At 37.8% G+C, this 15,311-nt stretch overlaps 1 protein-coding gene across 1 annotated transcript in view; it reads left to right on the top strand.

Annotated features, from left to right (window-relative positions):
- The window catches only part of CCDC171 (coiled-coil domain containing 171), a 288,764-nt gene that overhangs the window by 159,214 nt on the left and 114,239 nt on the right, over positions 1–15,311 (top strand). The window contains exons 17-18 of the mRNA XM_026453886.1: positions 7,707–8,211; positions 8,964–9,080. Of these exons, the coding sequence (XP_026309671.1) occupies positions 7,707–8,211; positions 8,964–9,080 (622 nt within the window). The remainder of the gene's footprint in view (positions 1–7,706; positions 8,212–8,963; positions 9,081–15,311) is intronic.

Below are 15,311 nucleotides of genomic sequence, written 5' to 3'. Positions count from 1 at the left end.
CCTTCCTTCCTTCCTTCCTTCCTTCCTTCCTTCCTTCCTTCCTTCTTTCTTTCTTTCTTTCTTTCTTTCTCTCTTTCTTTCTTTCTTTTTTTTTTTTGAAACAGGGTCTCACTCTGTCACCGAGGTGGAGTGCAGTGCTGCAGTCTTGACTCACTGCAGCCTTGACCTCCTGGGCTCAGGTGATCTTACCACTTCAGCCTCCTGAGTAGCTGGGACTATAGACATGCACTACCACGCCTGGCTAATTTTTTGTATTTTTTTTGTAGAGATGGGGTTTTGCCATGTTTTCCCAAGCCATCTGCCTGTCTTGGCCTCTGGAAGTGCTGGGATTAGAGGCGTGAACTACCGTGCCTGGCCGGAACTCACATTTTTAAGTGATTCTAGATTAACTAATGTTTAAACATGATAATGTAAGAAAAATCTAAATAGTGCTACATTGTCAGCCACCCACAAATGGTAGTTCTCTTAATTTGTGTTTCTCAGAGTTTTTTCCTGAGAAACTGCAGTTTTAATGCACTATATCATAAAATTGCTACTGTAGATAAGAATATCAAGATAATTTTTACATAATTTAATTAATATTAATAAAAAACTATGTTATATACCAAATATATAGCACACTGTGTTTCATGCTGTGGTAGTAACAAAGAGGTATACTATATAGTTTTTTTCTCAAAAGTGTAACATAATTGGGGACATACATGAAAAAGTAAATAATACAAGGTTTATCATAGGCTGTACATAATTAGTTGCCAAAAGAATGCTATAAATTTAGAAGAGGAGATGATCAAAGTTTGAGGAGGCTTAGTAGAGGAGACTGGAGCCAACCTGGGCCCTGTTGCCAGGATCTGAAAGCACAGAAAGAAGGGAGATATGGGACACATCAGAATTTAGAGATAATATCATTAATTTTCCAGACAGTCAGAGGTAATATCTCTTAACAATAAGCAATCCATACATCTTGCCTGTATTGACACATTTGTTCCCAGTCTTCCGATAAAAAGAACTCTGTTCTTTTGAGGGTATGGTTTCTCCAAAGGGTATTTTACAATTTACAGTGCTTTAGAAACAAAACAGTAAACACAGGCACATACTATTTTTGGCACATATTTTTGTTGTGTTAAATTTACGTAATGAAGATAGTGTTTTAAAATGAAATAAATAACCATTATGGGGCTTGAGAATGTGTGTGTGTATATGAAGACTGGATAATAGAATTGCTAGATCATATGATAATTCTATGTTTAACTTTTTGAGGACCTGCCAAACTGTTTTTGAAAATGGCTGCACTATTTTACAATCCCATCAGCAATGTCTGAGAGTTTCACTTTCCTACAGAGTATTCTTATTTTTTAACAGAGAAACATTTACATAATAGAGAAAGCAGGTGAATTTATGTTTGTTATATTTTAAAATATTACCATAGCTTAAAAAGGCAAGATATGAAAGTTACAAAAATAAGACACTTTAAATGAAGTCCTTTGATGTCTATATGTCATTGAATGTCCAGTTTGCAATTTGCCTTTTTGCCAACATAAAGAGCAAGAACTCAGCGAACAAGAGTGATACAAAAGAATTTTACTCCCCAGGGAAGTGTCTAATTTCTGGCCCAGAGTCTCAGAGTTCACAGAGTGCTGTAAGCCAGTAAGGCATCCCTCACAGCTTATGTATTTCAGGAAGTAAGTCCGTGATTCGTTAAGGAAAAAAGCTGTCCTTTCTCCCCATTATGGATGTACTTTGAATTTATTAGAGAGTAAAGGAAAACTGGTGAAATTATGTAGTATTTTTGTTATGCTGTTGAATTTTGTGTAAAAGATATGCATTCTATATTTTTAGGTTTTTCCCTTCAGGATTGGAATGTTTTTATGGGGGAATTTGAGAATATTATTTTTTGAAATTAGACACACTGAGGAGCAGGTTATTTCAGTACTAGGAATGCTTTTGTCCCATATGAAAGCGATGTTCCTTCTGTTTGTTTTAAAAATACTGGCCTTTAATCTCCTTGGGTGGAAAACATTAGATTTTTTTTCAAAGGCAAATTTGCTCTATAGCTGTTTCCACCCTTACAATCAAACAGGCTTTGTTCTTCAAGAATAATTCACAGTAAATAATGCAATACTTCTGAAAGTAGTTCCCTATGGAAAGTCAGAATTAATTTAAACCAGAATTCTGACATGTAGATAAGTTCCAAATTCCATTTGGAAATTTTGTTTTTTAAATTATATTTTTCTTTTTTCTAACCCTTTACGTTGTAAAGCTTTTTTCATTAATTGGACATTTGTTCAGTGTCTATTATGGGCAAAACACTGTGCTAAGCAAAATCAGGGATGATTTTATAAAGGGTTATTTAATTCCTTCAATATTTATTAAATACCTACAGGGTATAGAGCACTGTGACAGATACTATAGTAAATAATTCCTAACTTCTAGGAACTAGCAGTCTTGTATTTGAGGGAGAGTAGATGTACACACATGAAATAAATAAGTAGTGTAGAAGTTAAATGCCTGAGTGACTTAAGTTCTCTGAACTGAAGTTCAGAGAAGGTCAAGAGCAGTGTAAAGGAAAATGATAGTAAAGTGAGTCATAGAATAGATAGAACCTGAAATGGGCTCTGAAGATTGTTAGTATTCGAATAGTGTTAGGGGAGATGGAAGGCAAAGGACCTGGGGGTTCTACAGAACATGTTAAATTATGAAAAGTAGTGGTGAGGCTAATGCCTGTATACTAAGGGAACAGATCATCCTCTCCTTGATCATCAGGTTGAGGATAGTGGGAGAAGGAGAAGACATGTGGGGATGTTGGTACCTGAGGGGAGAACCTTGGTTCAGTAAAGACAAAAAAGTTAGGTAATAGAATTAGATAAACCTAGCTGAAGGAGTTTGGGCAAATTGTGTAACTTCTCTTAACCTCAATTTTATTATCAGTAAAACTGTGCCAACCTCATAGTTTAGTATAAGGATTAAAAAGAATATATGTAAAGCATTTAGAACAATGCCTGCAATATGAATAAGCACTATAATATTCAAACTATTCCCATTAAAATAGAGAAATAATAGGCCTCACAGTATCCACTGAGATTTGGGTTCTAGTAGGAGTGAACTGGAAACTTTGAAATCAAATTATTTATATAATACCAATTTTTTTTTTTTTTGATAGCAAGTCTCACTCTGTTGCCCAGACTGGAGTGCAGTGGCGCGATCTTGGCTCACTGCGGCCTCCGCCTCCCAGACTGAAGTGATTCTCCTGCCTCAGCCTCCTGAGTAACTGGGATTACAGACACGTTCCACCACACCTGGCTAATTTTTTGTATTTTTAGTAGAGACAAGGTTTCAATGTTAGCCAGGATGGTCTTGATCTCCTGATCTCGTGATCCACCTGCCTTGGCCTCCCAAAGTGCTGGGATTACAGGTGTGAGCCACTGTGCCTGGCCCTCCAATGTGTATTTTTTAATCTGTTAATTGATCTTTTCTTTTTATGCATCTGGATTTTTAGTTTTAGCAATCCTATCTTTATACCAAGATTAAGTAATTTGCCTGCATTTTCTTCTAATATTTCTGTGGTTTCATTTTTTTTACATATAGATTTATGGTCTATTTGAAATTTACTTTTGTATAAAATGTCAGGTGTAGATCAACTTTTATATTTTTTTCCAAAAGGCCATCTGGTTATTTCACCACCATTTAGTCTGTCTTTTTCCCTCTGCTTTGAATTGCTACCTTTATCACTGAAGGTTTTTTTGTGCCTAGATCTGTTTCTAGCTGTTTATTCTGTTACATTGGTCTTTTTTTTTTTAATGTACAAATAACATGATTTTTAAATTAGAGGTTTTTTTGTTTGTTTGTTTGTTTTTTGAGACAGAGTCTTGCTTTGTCATCCAAGCTAGAGTGCAGTGGTGCGATCTTGGGTTGTTGCAACCTCTGCTTTTCAGGTTCATGCAGTTCGTCTGCCTCAGCCTCCCAGGTAGCTAGGATTACAGGCCTGTGCCACCGTGCCTGGCTAATTGTTTTTTTGCATTTTTAGTAGTGACAGGGTTTCACCATATTGGCCAGGTTGGTCTCAAACTCCTGATCTCAGGTGATCCACCTGCCTTGGCCTCCCAAAGTGTTGGGATTACGGGGGTGAGCCACCGTGCCCGGCCTTAATTAGAGGTTTTGTTGGTGTTTCAATATGTGGTGGGGCTGTTCCCCTCTCATTCGTCTTCTTTTTCAGGGTTAAACTCAACTTGCCTAGCTTCAGTAAAAAACGGCTTTGTTTTTTAGTGGAATTGCACTACGTTTATCAATTTACTTAGGAATAAATTGAATCTTTGTGATGAGTTAGGCTATTGAAGTTTGAAGTATTATTTGTGTCTTTCAGCTGTATTTAAAACTTTTCCTCATATAGATTTTTTACATTTCAGGCTAAATTGATTCCTAAATTATTCTGTCTTTTTTATTATGGAATTCTAAATGGAGTTTTCTCTTCCATTATCTTCTTTTTTGTTTATCTGTATATATTAAGGATATTGATATTTTAAATTGTGGTAAAATATACATGGCATATAATTTACCATTTTGATCCTTTTAAAGTATACAGTTCAGTGGCATTAATTATGTTCACAGTATTTCACAACCATCACCACTATTTAGCTCCTGAACTTTTCATCACTCCGAACAGAAACCCTGAACCCGTTAAGCAGTCACTCCTTGTTCTTTCTTCTCCTCAGCCCCTGGCGACCAAAAATGTGTTTTCTATGTCTACAAATTTTCCTAGTCTTGTGTATTTTATATAAATGGAGTCACACAAATGTGGCCTTTTGTGTCTGGTTTCTTTCTCTTAGCATAATTTTTCAATTTATGTTGTACCATATATTAGTTCTCCATTCCTTTTTAAGGCTGAATAGTATTCTGTTGTGTGGATATATTACATTTTGTTGATTCGTTCATCCCCTGTTAGGCATTTCTGTTTTTTCCTACCTTTTGGCTATTGTGAATAATGTTGCTGCGAACAAAAAGCTATTGATTTTTTTGTGTGTTAATTTCATATATTTTAACCTTACTGACTTTTTTTTTTTTGTTTGAATTCTGTCATTGGATCTTTTGGTATTTCTAGATTTATGATCACATTTTCTACAAGTAGAGATAGTTTTACTTCTTCTTTGCCAGTTCTTATGTCTCTACTTGCTTTTTGTTGCCTAGTTGCACTGGCTAATAACACACCAAATACAATGTTAAATACTACTGGAGATAGTGGGTATTCTTGCCTTGCTCTGGAACTTGGTAAGAATGCTTTAGGTTTTTCTCCATTATTAAGATACTGACTTTAGGATACAGTGTCTCTATCTCTACCTGTATCTACATGCACAATTTTTCTTGTAATTTTGTGTGTAATTTTTGTTGAAAACACTTCTGCCTGAGACACTGAGGTTCACTTTTATTTTCACTTACCCCAGTATTGCTAGTTTGCCTCTTATATTTTCTAGGTTTTCTATAACTTTCTTTTTTTCCTCTAATTGAACAGATGAAATTGATTTTGAAGAGAAGATGGAATTAACCTTTGTGATTTTCATTTGTTCCCCTCATCCTACTCCCAACTGCTGCAACTCTCCTGCCACCCCTGGCCATCTTTATTATGTTTCTAATTCTCACATCCCTTTACTAACAATAGGACAGTTCCAGGATTTTATGGCTTCTCATACCTCTCCAGATAAAGTTAAGTTTCTTAGTGTAGCACATTAGGCACTCAGTCCTCTGTTACCTGTGTACTTTTCAAATTTCCATCATTTCTCTCAGTTCTTCAGGTATTCTGAATTATTTCCATCCTTAGAGCATACTATGCTATTTTCTGGCTCTTCCTTTTCCACATGCGAGTCTTCCTGCTTTAATCTAGCTACAAGCCAAGTGTCAAGTTTTATTTTTCCTTAAAGTGTGCCTGCTTTAAGAGGGTTGTCGCACATCCTCTTGCAAGCAGTCTGCATAGCTACTGCTTCTCAGAGTTTCTTGCTCCTTTTAGCACTCCCTGTGGGACACCACTTGCTTTACTAGTGGTCTTTGTGTGGAGTTCTGGGACATAGTCCCATTGATAGAATATGGCTGCCAAAGATTGTTTTAGTGCCCTTTTGTATTCCTCTGGCAACCTGGAATGTCTCTATCATAGCATTATACCACACTAACTGATTTACTTGTCCCTTTTCCGAGTACGTGTAATTTAGTAACTAATCAATGCTATTTTTTTTTTTTTTTTTATGGAGACAGGGTCTTGCACTGTCACCTAGGCTGGTCTCAAATTCCTGGACTAAAGAGATCCTCCCACCTTCACCCGCTTGAGTAGCAAGAACTATACACATACCACTGCACTTGGCTGATATTTTTTAATTTTTTTGTAGAGACAGGGTCTTACTCTGTTGCCCAGGTTGGTCCCAAACTCCTGCCCTCAAGCGATCCTCTCACTTTGGCCTCCAAAAGTACTGGAATTATAGGTGTGAGCGCTTATGCCTGGCCCCAATAAATGTTTATTGAATAATAAGTGAATAGTAAAGCAAATTGGGATCTGTTATCTTCTTCTTCTTCTTTCTTCTTTTCTTTTGTCTTTCTTCTTCCTTTTTTCATTTTTTAATATTTTATTTTATTATTTTTTTTTGACAGAGTCTTGCCCTGTTATCTAGGCTGGAGTGCAGTGGCATGATTATGGCTCACTGCAGCCTGAACCTCCTGGATTCAATTGATTCTCTGGCCTCAGCCTCCCGAGTAGCTGTAACTATAGGTGTGCACCACCATTCCTGTCTAATCTTTAAAAAAATTTTTATTTGTGGAGATGGGGTCTTGCTATGTTGCCCAGGATGGTCTCAAACTCCTGAGCTCAAGCAACCCTCTCGCCTCAGCCTCCCAAACACCGGGATTACAGGCGTGAGCCATTGTGCCTTGCCCTTCTTGATTTTACTCTTTCTTTCAAGATTCCTTACTGATTAGGTTAAGATTTCATAGAGAGAGCTAGTTTATTTTGTAGTGATTAATTGTGGTTCCTACAGTTAAATTTCTTTTTATTTCAAATTAAGTTTTGGATTGTAAGCACCTTGATTAGGCAAAAAGGAGCAGAGGGCTGCTGAGGCCTAGGTCACAATTAGTATTTCCTGTCACCACTGGAGATGCGCTGTGTACAGCTTTCTGTCATGAGGAGGTAAGACAGAAACTGAAATAAGTGCGTATCCATGAGAGACAGTGCCTTCTCATGCAGTAAATGGTAGACCATGCTATTCGTTATATCATTGATTAAACCGGTTGTTTATTTTGGTAAAAAGTAAAGTCTTTTTTACATCTAGGAACCCCTCTATTGGCAGTGTCATTTCTGTTTAAAAGTAGGAATGAAGAATTAGTGAGGAGTGGAGGAAGAGAAATTATACAGAGAAAGCGTATTTTTCTTTTCTAAATTTGTGTATTTATATGTAAGTCTATAGGAAATTCATGAAATACTCTGAAATTTATGTGTTCTACTTTACGTAAAGCTTCTATGTGAGAGGATTTAAAAATCAATGTGCACATTCAGATCTAAGCTGTTTGGCTCACTGTTGCCCTATCTGTCTTATTTATATTTTGGCTGTTTTAGCACATGTATCTTTTGAAGAGGAAGAAGTAGTTGTCAGCAAAAGTTTGTTTTCTTTGCGTAAAGGGAAATTAATATAATGCCTCTTTGTTTCATGATCAAATATATTGTTTGACCTCTTCCGTAGAAATTTCAAGAAATTGCTGAAAAAAATATGGAAAAATTGAACCATATTGAGAAGTCGCATGAACAGTTGGTTCTCGAAAATTCGCACTTCAAAAAACTGTTATCACAGACTCAAAGGGAACAGACATCCTTGCTGGCAGCCTGTGCATTGATGGCTGGTGCCTTATATCCCCTCTATAGCCGATCATGCGCCTTGTCTACACAGAGAGATTTTCTCCAGGAGCAGGTCAACACCTTTGAGTTGTTCAAATTGGAAATTAGAACTCTAGCCCAGGCTTTGTCAACTGTAGAGGAAAAGAAGCAAGAAGAAGCCAAGATGAAAAAGAAAACATTCAAAGGATTGATACGTATGTTTCGGAAAGTTGTTATTGCAGTTTTGGCAGCAAACAGACTCAAGATTTTGGGCCAATCATGTGCCTCTCTTTTTACCTGGATGGAGAGTTTCAAAGAAGGCATAGGCATGTTAGTGTGCACAGGAGAGCCCAAAGACAAGCATAAATTTCCAAGTAAGATAATTTGTGCTTTAAAAAATACAGGTTGCATGTAAGTGAAATATACAGTGTGACTATACCTGGCTATTATGGAAAAACTTTAAAAAAATCATGTAATATGCCAAATAACATAACATAGTCTCCATATGTATGTATATGTGTGTATGGATAAGTGAATATTTTGTATAAATTAGGCTGTGTTTTTTTGGTTTAAGCAGATTAAAATATAGATTAAAATATAAGGTGACAAATATGTATAATTTGAACTTTGTCTTGTTTTATATTTGAATCCTCTGCAGTAAAGCAAAGAGTTTCTATGGTGATTTTTCAGTTACGTCAATCAAAAACTGCCCTATTTCAAATTATCAGTGTGATTTATTTTCAGTTTCTATGAATAAGTATGAAATGGGTTAAAAATATATTGAAAAATTGTATGAAAATGAGACGAATGTAAATTTTCCAGTTGTTTTTGAATGCTTAACTATTTTGAAGAAATGACTTGTTTTTATTTTTAAAAAGCAGACTATTAAGTAGTGTAAGTAAAACCAAAGAAAATTTCTTTTTTCTATATTTTTTGGTGTCATTTACAATTATTTGTAAATTAGGTCGAGCTAATCTAATATTTCTTAATAGATTTTTCCACAGTAGGCAATGTTCACAATAGGGTTTGATTTGTTTCTTAAATAGCTGAACACTGCTATGAATTTTAAATATAGATTTTAATAAAGTTTTGTAGAATTTTACAATGGATTTTTTCAATTTTATAGAACATCAAAAGGAGCAGTTGCGTTGTTTACAAGCGCTCAATTGGCTCACCAGTTCTGACCTTCTTGCTGCAATAATCAGTTCTATGACTGAATTACAAGATGTCATTGGTAAAACAGGTATGGTTCCTTCTTTTACGTCCTTGCAAAATACACTTAAGAACAAATGTCCAGAAATTCTTTATGTCACAAATTCTAATAAACTGTATAGGGAGAAAATAAATTTATTTTTATATTTATTTTATTCAGTCACGGAGAGATTAATTCTGTACTTAATAATGTAAATTAATATAAATTTTGTCTTTATGGGGAAATGACTTTTCTTGGTGAATGTATCCACCTTATTTTTTTTCTTTCTATCTGTGTTTCCTATGGAAAGCTCATCATTAGCTTTTTATTAGGTAATACTGGCAATGTTCTTTCATATGTTTTTGCCTTGTTTCACTTCTACTTGTGGCTGTAAATTTCATAAGCTTGAGTAATATGAGAGCCAGTAGAAAATTTTTCTCTCTCTTTTTGTGATTTTTTTTACTTTTTCTAGTGTATTTTAGATACAATTAATTTGAATAGTCTGCTCCTTCCGACCTGGTGTGGAACCACCTATTATCAGCGATTTACAAAGGTTTAAAATGCAAGTTTTAAAAAATGATTCCGATCGCATGATATTTTGTCTGACAGGTTCAATGAAAACTAATTGGACTAATTATGGTCATTTCAGACACATTAGTTGTTAAAACTGTATAATGGACTTGTTAAGATTTGCCTGTTTAATGAAATGTAAGCCTGGATGTAATGATAATTTGGAATTTAATTCTTAGACATTTCCACTGTGCAAATATAGATCATACATTGTGATTTCAAATATCTAAACCTAGACTTTTGTAGTAGGAAACTTAAAGATTATTTTTAAGTTGTGGCCATTGATGTTGGTAAGCAATGTGCATATTTAATGTGTTGGCAGAACCTCAAGATACTGGGTTTGGAGTCTGAAATAAAATTCTAAACTAAATGTATTTTAAGAATTTTGGTATTATAACTTCAAAGCAGAACTGAACATTCTTGAAAGAGCTTAGAAATAGTTTTTAGATTTGGTTTAAGAAACAGGTGATTTGAGTGCTTCCAAGATGGCCAAAGAGGAGCAGCTCCGGTATGCAACTCCAGCAAGATCTATGCAGAAGACAGGTGATTTCTGCGTTTCCTACTGAGGTACCTTGTTCATCTCATTGAGACTGGTTGGACAGTGGGTGCAGCCCACGGAGGGTGAGCTGAATCAGCAGGGCGGGGCGTCACCTCACCCGGGAAGTGCAAGGGGTCGGGGGATTTCCCTTTCCTAGCCAAGGGAAGCTGTGAGAGACTGTACTGGCAGGAACGGCACACTTCCGCTCAAATAGTCCGCTTTTCCCACAGTCTTCACAACTGGCAGGCCAGGAGATTCTCTCCACTGCCTGGCTCGGAGGGTCCCATGCCCAGGGAGCCCAGCAATCTAAGATCCATTGACTTGAAATCCTTGTTGCTAGCGCAGCAGTCTGTGAACAACCTGGGATGCTGGAGCTTGGTGGGAGGAGGGGCGTCCACCATTGCTGAGGCTTGAGTAGGAGGTTTTATGCTCACAGTGTAAACAAAGCTGCACGAACTGGGCGGAGCCCACCGCAGCTCACCAAGACTGACTGCCTCTGTAGTTTCCAGCTCTGTGGACATGGCATATCTGATCAAAAGGCAGCAGCCCCAGTCAGGGACTTATAGATAAAACCGTCATCTTCCTGGGACAAAGCCCCTGGGGGAAAGGGCAGCTGTGGGCACAGCTTCTGCAGACTTAAACGTCCCTGCCTGACAGCTCTGAAGGGAGCAGTGGTTCTCCCAGCACATTTGAGCTCTAATAATGGTCAGACTGCCTCCTCAAGTGGGTCCATGACCACCGCGTAGCTTGACTGGGAGACACTTCCCAGTAGGGGCTGACAGACAGCTCTTACAGAAGAACTCTGGCTGGCATCTGGCAGGTGCCCCTCTGGAACGATGCTTCCAGAGGAAGGATAAGGTAGCAATACTTGCTGTTTTATAGCCTCCGCTGGTGATACCCAGGCAGACAGGGTCTGGACTGGACGTCTGGCAGACTCCACCAGATCTGAGATTGAGGTGCCTGTTAGAAGGAAAACTAACAAACAGAAAGGAATAGCTTCAACATCAACAAAAAGGACATCCACACCAAAACCCCATCTGTAAGTCACCAACATCAAAGACCAAAGGTAGAGAAAACCACAAAGATGGGGAGAAACCAGAGCAGAAAGGCTGAAAATTCCAAAACCAGAACACCTCTTCTCCTCCGAAAGATCACAACTCCTCGCCAGCAGGGGAACAAAATTGGACGGAGAATGACTTTGACGAGTTGACACATGTAGGGTTCAGAAGATGAGTAATGACAAACTTCTCCGAGCTAAAGGAGAATGTTCTAACCCATTGCAAGGAAGCTAAAAATCTTGAAAAAAGGTTAGAGGAGTGCTAACTAGAATAACCAGTGTAGAGAAGAACATAAATGACCTGATGCAGTTGAAACACACAGCATGAGAAATTCATGAAGAATACACAAGCTTCAATAGCCAATTCGATCAAGCAGAAGAAAGGATATCCATGATTGAAGGTCAAATTAATGAAATAAAATGAGAAGACAAGATTAGAGAAAAAAGAGTAAAACAAATGAACAAAGGGACTATGTGAAAAGACCAAATCTACATTTGATTGGTGTACCTGAAAGTGACGAGGAGAGTGGAACCAACTTAGAAAACACTCTTCAGGATATTATCCAGGAGAACTTCCCCAACCTAGCAAGGCAGGCCAACATTCAAATTCAGGAAGTACAGAGAACACCACAAAGATATTCCTTGAGAAGAACAACCCCAAGTCACATAATCGTCAGATTCACCAATGTTGAAGTAAAGGAAAAAATGTTAAGGGCAGCCAGAGAGAAAGGTTGGGTTACCCACAAAGGGAAGCCCATCAGACTAACAGCGGATCTCTTGGCAGAAACCCTACAGCCAGAAGAGAGTGGGAGGCCAATATTCAACATTCTTAAAGAAAAGAATTTTCAACTCAATTTCATATCCAGCCAAACTAAGCTTCTTAAATGAAGGAGAAATAAAATCATTTACAGACATGCAAATGTTGAGAGATTTTGTCACCAACAGGCCTGCCTTACAAGAGCTCCTGAAGGAAGCACTAAACATGGAAAGGAAGAACAGGTACCAGCCACTGCAAAAACATGCCAAATTGTAAAGACCATCGATGCTATGAAGCAAATGCATCAACTAATGGGCAAAATAACCAGTTAGCGTCATAATGACAGGATCAAATTCACACATAACAATATTAACCTTAAATGTAAATGGGCTAAATGCCCCAAGTAAAAGACACAGACTGGCAAATTGGATAAAGAGTCAAGACCCATTGGTATGCTGTATTCAGGAGAACCATCTCATATGCAAAGACGCACATAGGCTCAAAATAAAGGGATGGAGGAAGATCTACCAAGCAAATGGAAAACAAAAAAAGGCAGGGGTTGCTATCCTAGTCTCTGATAAAACCGACATTAAACCAACAAAGATCAAAAGAGACAAAGAAGGCCATTACATAATGGTAAAGGGATCAATTCAACAAGAAGAGCAAGAGCTAACTATCCTAAATATATATGCACCCAATACAGGAGCACCCAGATTCATAAAGCAAGTCCTTAGAGACCTACAAAGAGACTTAGACTCCCACGCAATAATAATAGGAGACTTTAACACTCCACTGTCAATATTAGACAGATCAATGAGACAGAAAATTAATAAGGATATCCAGGACTTGAACTCAGCTCTGCACCAAGCAGATCTAATAGACATCTACAGAACTCTCCAGCTGAAATCAACAGAATATATTCTTCTCAGCACCGCATCACACTTATTCTAAAATTGACCACATAATTGGAAATAAAACACTCCTCAGCAAATGTAAAAGAACAGAAATGACAACAAACTGTCTCTCAGACCACAGTGCAATCATATTAGAACTCAGGATTAAGAAACTCACTCAAAGCTGGGTGCGGTGGCTCAAGCCTGTAATCCCAGCACTTTGGGAGGCCGAGATGGGCGGATCACGAGGTCAGGAGCTCGAGACCATCCTGGCGAATATGGTGAAACCCCGTCTCTACTAAAAAAATACAAAAAACTAGCCGGGCGACGTGGCGGGCACCTGTAGTCCCAGCTACTTGGGAGGCTGAGGCAGGAGAATAGCGTAAACCCAGGAGGTGGAGCTTGCAGTGAGCTGAGATCCGGCCACTGCACTCCAGCCCGGGCGACAGAGCGAGACTCCGTCTCAAAAAAAAAAAAAAAAAGAAACTCACTCAAAATTGCACAACTACGTGGAAACTGAACAACCGGCTCAGTTTCCTGAATGACTACTGGGTAAATAACAAAATGAGGGCAGAAATAAAGATGTTCTTTGAAACCAATGAGAACAAAGACACAGTGTACCAGAATCTCTGGGACACGTTTAAGGAAGTAAGTAGAGGGAAATTTATAGCACTAAACACTCACAAGAGAAAGCAGGAAAGATCAAAATCAATGCCCTAACATCACAATTAAAATAACTAGAGAAGCAAGAGCAAACAAATTCAAAAGCTAGCAGAAGGCAAGAAATAACTAAGATCAGAGCAGAACTGAAGGAGATAGAGACACAAAAAACCCTTCAAAAAATCAATGAATCCAGGAGCTGGTTTTTTGAAAAGATCAACAAAATAGACCACTAGCAAGACTAATAAGGAAGAAAAGAGAGAAGAATCAAATAGATGCAATAAAAAATGATAAAGGGAATATCACCACTGATGCCACACAAATACAAACTACCGTTGGATAATACTATAAACACCTCTACAAAAATAAATTAGAAAATCTAGAACAAATGGATAAATTCCTGGACACATACACCCTCCCACGACTAACCCAGGAAGAAGGTGAATCTCTGAATAGATCAATAACAGGTTCTGAAATTGAGGCAATAATTAATAGCCTACCAACTGAAAAAAGCTCAGGACCAGATGGACTCACAACTGAATTCTACTAGACGTACAAAGAGGAGCTGGTACCATTCCTTCTGAAACTATTCCAATCAATAGAAAAAGAGGGAAACCTCCCTAACTCATTTCATGAGGCCAGCATCATCCTGATACCAAAGCCTGGCAGAGATACAACAAAAAAAGAGAATTTTAGACCAATATCCCTGATGAACATCAGTGCGAAAATCCTGAATAAAATATTGGCAGACCGAATCCAGCAGCACATCAAAAAGCTTATCCACCACGATCAAGTCGGCTTCATCCCTGGGATGCAAGCCTGGTTCAACATAGGCAAATTAATAAACAAAATCCATCACATAAACAGAACCAAAGACAAAAACCACATGATTATCTCAATAGATGCAGAAAAGGCCTTTGACAAAATTCAACAGCACTTCATGCTAAAAACTCTCAATAAACTAGGTATGGATGGAATGTGTCTCATAATAATAAGAGCTATTTATGACACACCCACAGCCAATATCATACTGAAAGGGCAAAAAGTGGAAGCATTCCCTTTGAAAAGCAGCACAAGACAAGGATACCCTCTTTCACCACTCTTAATTCAACATAGTGTTGGAAGTTCTGGCCAGGGCAATCAGGCAAGAAAAAGAAAGGGTATTCCGTTAGGAAAAGAGAAAGTCAAATTGCCTCTGTTTGCAGACAACATGACTGTATATTTAGAAAACCCCATTGTCTCAGCCAAAATCTCCTTAAGCTGAGAAGCAACTTCAGCAAAGTCTCAGGATACAAAATCAGTGTGCAACAATCACAAGCATTCCTATACACCAATAACAGACAAACAGAGAACCAAATCATGAGTGATCTCCCATGCACTTCCAGTTGCTAGAAAGAGAATAAAATACCTAGGAATCCAACTTACAAGGGATGTGAAGGACCTTTTCAAGGAGAGGTGCAAACCACTGCTTAAGGAATAAAAGAGGACACAAACAAATGGAAAAACATTCCATGCTCATGGGTAGGAAGAATCAATATCGTGAAAATGGCCATACTGCCCAAAGTAATTTATAGATTCAGTGCTGTCCCCATCAAGCTGCCATTGGCTTTCTTCACTGAATTGGGAAAAGCTACTTTAAATTTCATTTAAAGACCTAAAAGCCCTAAAAGAAAACCTAGGCCATACCATTCAGGACATAGGCATGGGCAAAGACTTCGTGACTAAAACACTAAAAGCAATGGCAACAAAAGCTAAAATAGACAAATGGGATCTAATTAAACTGAAGAGCTTCTGCAGAGCAGAAGAA

This window comes from Piliocolobus tephrosceles, chromosome 14 (genome assembly GCF_002776525.5).
Source record: "Piliocolobus tephrosceles isolate RC106 chromosome 14, ASM277652v3, whole genome shotgun sequence".
NCBI classification, from domain to species: domain Eukaryota; kingdom Metazoa; phylum Chordata; class Mammalia; order Primates; family Cercopithecidae; genus Piliocolobus; species Piliocolobus tephrosceles.
This window is presented reverse-complemented; position numbering and strand designations above follow the sequence as displayed.